Source organism: Lucilia cuprina, chromosome X (assembly GCF_022045245.1).
Source record: "Lucilia cuprina isolate Lc7/37 chromosome X, ASM2204524v1, whole genome shotgun sequence".
NCBI lineage: Eukaryota > Metazoa > Arthropoda > Insecta > Diptera > Calliphoridae > Lucilia > Lucilia cuprina.
Window position 1 is genome coordinate 5,880,300 of NC_060949.1, and position 10,707 is coordinate 5,891,006.

Consider the following 10,707-nt stretch of genomic DNA (forward strand, 5'->3'; position numbering starts at 1 on the left):
CATCAATAAACAAATTTAATCATTTCAAGTTTCCACAATTACCAATTATTATTGCAATTCAACTATTACATATAATTGATATCAAATCCCTGTCTATAGTTGTGTTCATAGATGTAGAAGTGATGATATTTATGTGTGAGAAAACTTTCAATGCGTGGAAAAACATTCATTGTGCTGTTTTGTCATTAAAATTTGAATGGAAAGCCGCTTAAAATCATATCATTTTATAGATTACAAAAAGTCCGCCTCCCTAATCGAAATTAAATTAAAAATTCAGATAATAAGCATACGCACGTGTGATTTTTGCTTCTATGTGTTAGTAACAACTTTAAATGCTTATAGCTCCCAAGATTCTGAACCGATCTTATTAACATATACATTGTGCACATCTGCGAAGAAATGCCTTTAATATGATATACCCAAAATCAGATGTATACTGTAAGAGTAAAAGGGGTCACAAAAAATCTTTTTGCCTACTAATCATATACATACAAACTACAATTACTACTGTTTGTATTTAAATCTCTTTTTAGCATTGGTCATAATACAATATATTTTGAAAGATATCAGACAGTTTTTAGAACTCGAAATGGTTTAAATTTAAGAACATTGAGGTGTAGATTGAAACCGCGAAACAAATAATTCAATATGCTGGTAGTTTAGAGTTTATTAATTTACCAGAAAATATTAGAAATTTATATAATATTAAATTTTAAACACTCCATAAAAGATTTTTTATTAGTTAATCTTGAAATGTTATTGATATAATACTTTCTAACACAAACTTTTAATTGAATTAAATTATTTGTGTAAAAAAATAAATAAATATTTGATTATGTAATTTTACATTATCAACTCGTCTCAATAATGTCCATAGGACTCTGAGGCAAAAAATTTATGAAAGTGAGTATGTATTTAATTAACAAATAAACAATAAAAAAATATTACCGCAAAATTTTTCCCGATCAGTCCATATTTGGTCTGCCATACAAAATTAGTCGAAAATATTTCTTCTCTACTTACCAATCGGTCCACAATTAATCATAGCTTCTGTACAAGTTTCTCTTAAAAAATACATTTAAACTTATATAATAAATATCTAAATAATGATATTCATACAAAATTTGGCAAACATGTTACTTTTATATGCAGAAAGGATTATGTAAATTTTTTAACGATCACATCCCAACAAACATTTTCTATTGCGGAAGTTACACATGTGAAACTTCTAAACGTGCTAAAAACTCGCCAGCGATGTTGCGGTGTTCTTCCCAGTCGGGAAGAACTGATGCCGAGCTGGGGAACGTCTAAGAGTAACGTGGAAGAAACTTTTGGAAGACCCGCAGAAGAAACTTCTAGATGGCTCTTGGAAGTAAGGTATTGCCAAAGACTCTTCTAGATGTGACTACTTAGTATCATCTAAAAGTGTTCCTATCTTATCTTCTAGAAGACAAGTTTTTTCTTCTTCTATTTGTATGCTCACCAAGATAAAATCTATAAAAATAAATCTAAATAAAATGAAATTTTATAGTTTTTATTGAAATAATTGAAATTAAAATAGTAGAAAAAATAATTTATTTAACAAATAATCTAAAAAAAGTAATATATGTACATACATTAGACGACTAACAAAAAATGGTGCATGAGTTAACCCCCTCAAAATACTTGTGTTATGTAATATGAATATGATGAGAATACTCATCTTCTAGAAGAAGACAATATTCTTCTTCTACTTGTATAATCACCAAGATATATTATATAAAAGTAAATCTAAATAAAATGAAATTTTATAGTTTTTATTGAAATAAAAATAGTAGAAAAAATAATTGATTTAACAACTAATCTAAAAAAAGTAATATACCCTTCAAACATTTAGAAGACAAAACTATTGCGCATCACCCCAGACGCCACGTCAGAAACACTTCTGGACGATTGTCAGACGAGAACGCACATTTTACAAAAATAAAATACATTGATTTCGAATTTTCGTCTTCTAGAAATACACCTTTAAGTTACTTCCGAATGATAGTTAGAAGAGTGCATCCATTTTGCTTAAACAAAAAAACATGACTGTTGAACTTTTTGCATCTGATTTGTATGTTTATGTCACTTCTGGAAGACAATTTGAAGAGTGTTCACATTAATGTTGTATTTTATTCATCTGGAAGTGTGGATTTTAGTCACTTCTGGACGATTGTCAGACGAGAGCACACATTTTACAAAAACAAAATACATTGATTTCTAGTTTTCGCCGTCTGAAAGTGTAGTTTTAGGTTACTTCCGGATGAAAGTAAGAAGAGTACAAAAACAAAAAAATATAAATACAGTGGACGTCCAATAGTACGTACCCTCTTTATTACGAATGTCCAATAATACGAATGGCATAATTGTTGCATTGTCTACTCTATAGTACGAATTAAGGCACAATTTTTCTGTTCGATAGTACGAATAACGCATTTTTATTGGAATTTTGGTTTTATTTACGTATGAATGAAGTTTTTATTTTATTATTTATTTTCATCATTTTACAAAGTAATAAACATTAATGTTAAATTATGGATTTTCTAATAAGTAAAATAATATTTATATATGTATGTATATATAAACTGTCAATTTTGAAAGTAGTATGATTCCACATTCAAATGGGTTTAAGCATTACTATATGTGATATGGAATACTTAAGGGGTATTCCAAATTTTTAAGAGAAAATTTTAAATTAGAGAATTGTTTTTGAAAGTTTCTAATAAAAATTGTATGTAATCTGAACATGTTTAATACATTTTAGAACAGATATGTACATGCAAATTGTCTTTGGCACACATATTTTTAAAAACATTAAAATTTAAAACCTCCTATATCTCATATCAATCATTGGACTCACGATACTTTCAAAGTTAACAATTCGTATACGTAAATTTGTCCCTTTTATGCCTGTTTATGTACAAGAAATTTATTTGAAATATTACACATTTATTATATTTCGTTTCGTTATGTAATTTTTCATGAAAAAATATAAGAGAAATAAAAAATCCAATATATTATGTGTATTATTTGAATTTAAACATACAAAATGTGTTGTTCAATAATACGAATTTTTCGGTACTACGAAAGGGCCTGACATTATATAATTCGTACTAGTGGACGTCCACTGTACTCCATTTTTTAGCGTGAACGCGAAAAAATAAATAATGCAGAAATTTTGCTAAAGTAAGTGAAATATTTTCTAAGAGCAACATATTTGTTCAATTCACAATCAAGTTGTATGTTTTAGCTACTAAAATATAACAACTGTGATTGTGAACAGTACTTTGCGCCAAGTCGTAAACTTATTTTTTCAATAAGAAAAAACAATTAAAACAGAAAAGTCAAAAGGTAAATAAAACAAATAAATAGTTAAAATGAGCTATTCAAGTGAAAAAAAACAAAATAATTGTTGCATTGTGCGAAAAATATAATGCTGAAATGTTGACACTGGATTCTAGTAAGTGGAAAGAAGTATTTTTTTTATCATTTACTAGAAAAAGTTATTTGCAGGTGTTGAGGAAGAAGAGGGTGAAATCCTGGAAAACTTTAGAATGAATATGCTTTATCTATCTGTTAACCGCCGAAGTGTCCACCTAGGATTGCCAAAATCAACAGCATGGAACAATAAAGTTCTAAACTATTTTAACGATAATAGATTTAATCAAATGGTTCTAGTTCCCAATGGCTGGCCGGAGATAGTGCATATCCTTTAAAGAACTTTTTAATTACACCATTTAGACGGAATAGTTCAGAGCACACTTTAGAGGAAAGAGAAAAGTTTAATAAATATTTTTCAAAATATCGCGTTCGGATTGAAAATTGTTTTGGGCTACTCAAAGAAAAGTTCGGAAGCTTAAAGGAATTAAAGTTTCGAATGTTAGGAGAAGAAAATAAGAAAGAGTGTAATGACTGGATAATGGTGTGCTGTATACTTCATAACATTGTTATAGAATTAAATAATAAAAACATCAGTGAAAATGTTCATTCAAATTTTATGCCACAACAAAATGTTAACAATAGAAATGATTTGTTTAATTTTATACAAAACACTTAAAATTAAATTGTTACCCTTTTTATGAAATACAAAGCCTCTTCATTAGTTAAATAAAATCATTTTTTATTAATTTTTTTCTTTCTATAAATAAATTATTTGAAATTAGAAAGACAAATTTAAAGATAAAATAAAAATCTATTTTTTTAATTTCAATAGAATATTTTAATAATCTAGTCTATAGTCCAGTCTATAGACTAGTCTATATTCTAGTCTATAGTCTAGTCTATAGTCTAGTCTATAGTCTAGTCTATAGTCTATTCTATAGTCTATTCTATAGTCTAGTCTATAGTCTAGTCTATAGTCTAGTCTATAATCTAGTCTATAGTTAAGTCTATAGTCAAGTCTTTATTCTAGACTGTAGCCTAGTCTATAGACTAGATTATAAACTAGACTATAAACTAGACAAGACCATAGACTAAACTACACTATAGACTAGACTATAGACTAGATTATAGACTAGACTATATACTAGACTATAGATTTTATAATTATGATATTATAAGGTTTTGTTTTAAACCGTTTTTGATTTTTTAAAGTTTGATCTTTAGTTCATTAAGTTTTAAATATTTTATTTTGCGTATTTTAACCGCAACTCCATCGTAGCTAATCTTTCTTTTATTTGTAGTTCCATTATTTTCAATTCCTTTTGAGTTTCCAGGTCTTTCATCTTTAATTCCAATTCCCTTTCCTTTATCTTGATCTCTTTTTCTCTGATAGCGATTTCCCTTTCCTTGATTTCTTTTTCGTGTTCCATTTTTTCTTTTTTTAAAACCATAATTTCCGTCTGCATTTTCATAATATCTGACACTGCAGTTCGGGAATAAATGCCTTTACGGCTGCATGACTGCTAAGTCTCTGGTAAGGAGCTATCTGATGCAGTGGTGGTGTCGTCCACATATATTTCTGTGGAATTTAGAAAACTTCCATCAGATTCTTCATCTAAACTTTCTTCTATTACTGCTGTTTCAATAATTTTGGAACCAAATATATCATCCAGCTCATCATAATAACAGCACATTTTCAATAAAGTTGCTAAAAAATAAAATTTAAAATAAGTAAGGTATTCAGGCATGTAAGAGAAAATATAGGCTATGTCCGCCATCATTAGAATTTAAAAAGAACCCAGAGTATATGTGATTTTGTTCTAAGACCAATATTTCGATGTGTTACAAACGGAATTACAAATTTTAAACGAATTGCAATGTCACTTTCAAATGTAGATTAATGGACGGACATGGCTAATCAATAAAAAATATATATTTTATCGATTCTGATACTTACCTTTTACTGTTTCACCTTCCATGCTTCCCGCTCCAGTCGAACCTTCCCATGCTTTTGCTTTATTATAAGACACCCGCATATTCCTAACTTTGGATCTCACTTGTTTCCATTCCACGCACACGTTCTTTTGCTCTGCGAAGCGCTTATAATAAACCTGGGCTGTTGGTTTCTATAAAATGTTAATGGATACATTTCTGCGTTAAGCAATACAAATTTAAACCAATTTTACTTACCTCAAAGTCCCTATTTTCCACGAGAAATTCCAATAAACTCTTTTCTTCGGCCACAGACCACTTTCTTGGCGGATTTAAACAAACACGTTTTGGTTTAGGCTATAAAACAAAAATAATATTAAAATAATTTAGTAATATAAAAAAACTTACCTCAAAATTATCTAGAATATCCATATTTAATTGCTAATTTCAATTTTTTAATTTTGAATTATGTATAAACTTCAAATTTATTTTCTTTTTGTTTTGATGTTCATGTTTATAGTGTTACCATTCTGTTGTTTTTGCAACTAAAATTTGTTTACTTTTTTGTTTATGTGCTAAAATGAACTATTGGCAATACTGAAACTCTTTACAACTTTTAAAAAAACATAGGAAAAATTGTCGTAGGAGTTGTATAAAGCTTTTGCATAGAAAATACCAACAACATTGTTATGACTGTTGTAGCAGCTGCTGACATACTACGCATACAAAGCTACAACACCGATTGTGAATTGAACAATTAGGATTAAAATTAAGATTGTAGTCTAAATATATTATGGTTATTGTAACAATTTTAAGATATCATATTATGGTTAAAATCAGCTAAAACATTTTATAATAATATTTTTTATTTACCATAATATTGTTTGTTATACATGAATATTATGATCCAATGTGATCAAAATATCGTTAAAAAAATTTATTCGAAATCAAATTTATTTTGATTACTGAATCAGTACAATTACAGTTTCTAAAAAAAGTAAAAACCATCATTACTCAAACCGATTTACAAATTTCATTTTAATTCCCAAAAACATAACTACATTATTCTATACAAAGTGAAATACTTATACATATAATGTTATAAACCAAATGAGAATTATTTAAACTCATTTTATTGTCGCTTTAAACAACACACACACACAAAATAATATGTGTGAGGTGTGTGGCTAAAGTTGTTTTGTTGTTTTAGCAACAGATATAGAACAACAAAACATATAATTGTTATTTATAACCACATAACATATAATGGTTATACAACATATAGCAACATAACATATAATGGTTATCAGTAAGTTGAAATATTTGTTAGTAACATTATATGTTTTAGTCGTTACCATTACTTAGTTACTGAAAAAATAATTAATTTTCAGTGAATCATACTCAAATTAATAATTGCCATGAACATGAAAATGATTACAGTAACAACAATATTGTTTAAATAGAATTAAAATAACAATTATATGTTTTTGATAACAATATATTGTTACAGTGAACATAGTTTAGTTATAGTAACCATGTCGAAATATGTTTTTTCTCTGCGTGCAGTCATGTTTAGTTTTAATTATTCATTGTTAAACTTAAATGAGTTATTGAATTTAAAGTTCATTAAAAAATAGTGTTATTAATATAATGTGAATCTTAAGTAATAAAAAACAATATGACAGTGTTGTGTTAAAAGTCAACTGTTAATAAACATTTAATAAGGTTTTGTTAATTGGCGAAGTTTATTAAATATATACCAAAAAGTAATTATCTTCAAGGATTATATAAATTAAATTAAAAAGTAAGTTGTTATATTTTTCATTAAAATACTATTCTAGGAATAAGTTAACAACTCTAAACGGCTTCCATTTCCATTATTTTTAAACGAAGTCTAATATCTTAATAGGTTTAGGAGTTATAAGCATTTAAAGACTTTTTCAAGTTGTACGTTTCGTCTTTCATTTGATGAACATTGCATTTTTTACCTATTTAGATTTATTTGAGTTAAATCTTATCTTTCAATATTTTTTAAACTATTAACGCGTTTAGGTCCTGTTTCTAGGTTACGTATGATCACTATGAGCTAAAATTTTATTTGTATTTCATTATCGTCGCAAAACAAAATACATTAAAATTTTTACTTAAAGTATTCAAACGCTATCTGGAATCATTATATTGAAATTAATACTACTGTTTTATACATAAATTATTTTTTGACTTGTGTCACTCGACACGAAATTGCCCATATAAGATATTTAATATTGAAATCAGATATTTTTAAACCCACCTTTTTTAAATAAATACAATTTTATTAATTTTTATATAGCTTTGGATTTAATTATTCTAATTATAGGTACACATAGAAAAAAGATCGATTGGAAATCGGTTACCATTATAAATATTTAGTTAAATTAACTAAAATTGTATCGCTGTTATTAAAAATCTGTAAAATTAACTAATTTTCTATATTGCTTACTAAAAACCATAATTATAATCGAATTGCGGTTTTAACAATTTCCATATCAATAATTTGAACTGAATTGTATAGGTTATTAATTTTTTGTGAATTCAGTCAATGAAGCCGACTTTTATTTAGGATTAAAACGTAGGAACATCAAATATTAGTCGCTGCAACCGAAAAACAGTAGAAAGTAAAAAATATCGAGCACTGCAATCAATTGTCAATTGAAAAATATATTTAAAATTTAATTACGGTTAAAGGAACTAAAATCGATGTTCGTAACCGATTAAGAGGTAATAATAGTTGACGTATACAAAAATAAATAAAATAAAATTAATTTATAATTAAAAAAAATCGAATAACGCTTGAGGATTACTTTATGCGAAAAAATCGGATTAAAAGGTAATGTTTAATATGTGTTATATCTTATAATTTATTTTGTGTTATTTTTCCATTAGTGTTAATAATTTTGCAGCTGCGGAAAGGCGTGAAAGGTAGTACCTTATAGACATGTTGGACAGGATGAAGAACAAAATCTATTTTATATTTTAAAATAAACAAAATTCACAAATTGGTATTTAATAAATAATATTTCAGTTGAATATACCAATAATTTCAATCCACATTACCGAATAATAAACAAAAATAGTTGTGTACACAATATATTCAGTAATAGTAACGGAATTTTTCATATAATTCGATCGAATTTTGATATAGTTGTGAGAACCGGCTGAATTCGATTGGAAACAAATTCGGTTATCACAACGAATCTGTTTTCTCTGTGTACTTTTTTAGTAATTAACACCATTTCTTTCTATGACCTATCATATGATACTAATATTCTTAATATTGAGCATGCCGTTCCCAAGATATGTATAACTCCTTAATTAGAAGAGAGCAAAATAGTATTGCAGTATTAGTGTTAGTGACTGTAAATAATTTTAAAAATAATCCATGGCACGTAATTTCCAATCTTTATAGATGGTTTAATTTCAAGTTATTTAAAAATGTTCATGAAAAAAAATGTTTTTATTGATTAAAAACAATAAATTAATTAATTAAATTTTAATTATTTTATTTTTTTAGAAAGTAGTAGCTAATATTGTACCTCCTATTAAAATACTTCTAAGCGAATTAAAATATAAAAAAGGGATCTGGTAAGTTATATATGGGTTATTTCATCACGCGGTTCCATTAAAAATGTCAATAATTTGCAGAAAATGTAAAAAATGCATCTGACAGTTTAAATTTTGGTGGAAAATGTATTGGACATAAGAGAATCCTATTTTATTGCTTCCTAAAGTATAAGGGGTAATTTCAATAAATAAAAAAGTATGTAAGTATATTCAATATTAATTATAACATTATTTTTATTTATTTTGTTGAAGGATTAATGCGTTCCAAAATATAACTCTTACAATTTGTTGGATTGATCATAAAATTTATGAAGAATTACAAAAATATTTTAGAGTCCAACGTTTTACAATTTTTGGAAGTATACCAGTCAGCAGTTGGAATATTAATACAGATTTCCTGAAAATTATCTTATTATAAAGTAATTATTCTAAATTTTTGATACATATGTTCATTAGACCGACTCTGTATGGAAAGCAAAAACGTGTTTTTGTTACCACTCTCAAAATGTTCCTTGCTTTGTTTTATGATGATTCCTAAAATATTTTAAATCTAGGGATGACAGTTCGTGAGCTGGACCAAATTAAAAAAAGTATTTTGGAATTATTTTTTTTTAAATTTTTGTTTGTTTTGAAACAAAATATCCAATACGGGGTATCGTTTAAAAGATATTTTAAAGCCGCGTCCAATGATGTATTAATCATAAATAACCGTCTGCTTATAATTGTCATATTCCAAAATATTTAAAATTGTTAGGTTTTTCACTAAGAAAAATAAAATGTATGCACAATTTTGCTAATTTTGAGCACCACTAGACTTGGTTTCAAAAAACCTTTCAACACATACTTTATATATTGTTTAAGAAATACTGTATAATTTAAAACAAAATAACTAAAAAGGGACTTTTTTGTAACCGGTTCAGCTCACGAACGGACATCGAGAGACTAGAAATATTTTGGGAACCATTATAAAACATAACAAAGATTTTTTGAAGCTGGGTTAAAATATTTAATTTAACACGAAGAATCGTGTTCCCATACGATATTTTCTTTAAATATATTTCCAGCTCACGAATGGACAACACTTAACCGAAAATATTTTGGGTAACATCATATTACATAAGAGCGAATATTATGAGGGGGGTAACTCAAGCACCATTTTTTGTAAGTCGGTCTAATGTACATATATTACCTTTTTTGTTAAATCAATTATTTTTTCTACTATTTTAATTTTAATTATTTCAATAAAATCTATAAAATTTAATTTTATTTAGATTTATTTTTATAGATTTTATTTGGTGAGTATACAAATAGAAGAAGAGAAAACTCATCTTCTGGAAGACGAGAATACTCATCTTCTAGAAGAAGAGAAAACTCATCTTCTAGAAGAAGAGAAAATTCATCTTCTAGAAGATAAGATAGGAACACTTCTAGATGATACCGACTGGTGACAAGAATTCTTATACTTCCGCAACATCGCTGGCGAGCTTTTAGCACGTTTGGAAGTTTCACACGGATAACTTCCGCAATAGAAAATGTTTGTAGGGTATGTACATACATTAGACCAACTCACAAAAAATGGTGCATGAGTTAACCACCTCAAAATATTTGCTGTTTGCTGATGTCTAATGTACATACAAATGTATCAAAACTTTAGAACCTTATAATCAGGAAATCTTCAGGAAATCTGTATTGATATTCCAACTGTTGGTTGGTACACACAGAGAAAAAATATAGTTGTGGTAACCATAATCTAAGAGCAACACATTTTGGTTA

At 27.2% G+C, this 10,707-nt stretch overlaps 1 protein-coding gene across 1 annotated transcript; it reads right to left on the reverse strand.

Moving 5' to 3' along the window:
- Nucleotides 1–4,561: 4,561 nt before the first annotated feature.
- On the reverse strand, nt 4,562–6,051 carry LOC111684173. The gene is made up of 4 exons (XM_046956360.1): nt 5,743–6,051; nt 5,593–5,691; nt 5,360–5,528; nt 4,562–5,110 (listed from the first exon to the last, which is right to left on the reverse strand). Exons 1-4 carry the CDS (start codon nt 5,764–5,766, stop codon nt 4,926–4,928), a joined length of 477 nt encoding a protein of 158 aa, XP_046812316.1. The 5' UTR covers nt 5,767–6,051; the 3' UTR covers nt 4,562–4,925.
- Between the last annotated feature and the right edge of the window lie 4,656 nt (nt 6,052–10,707).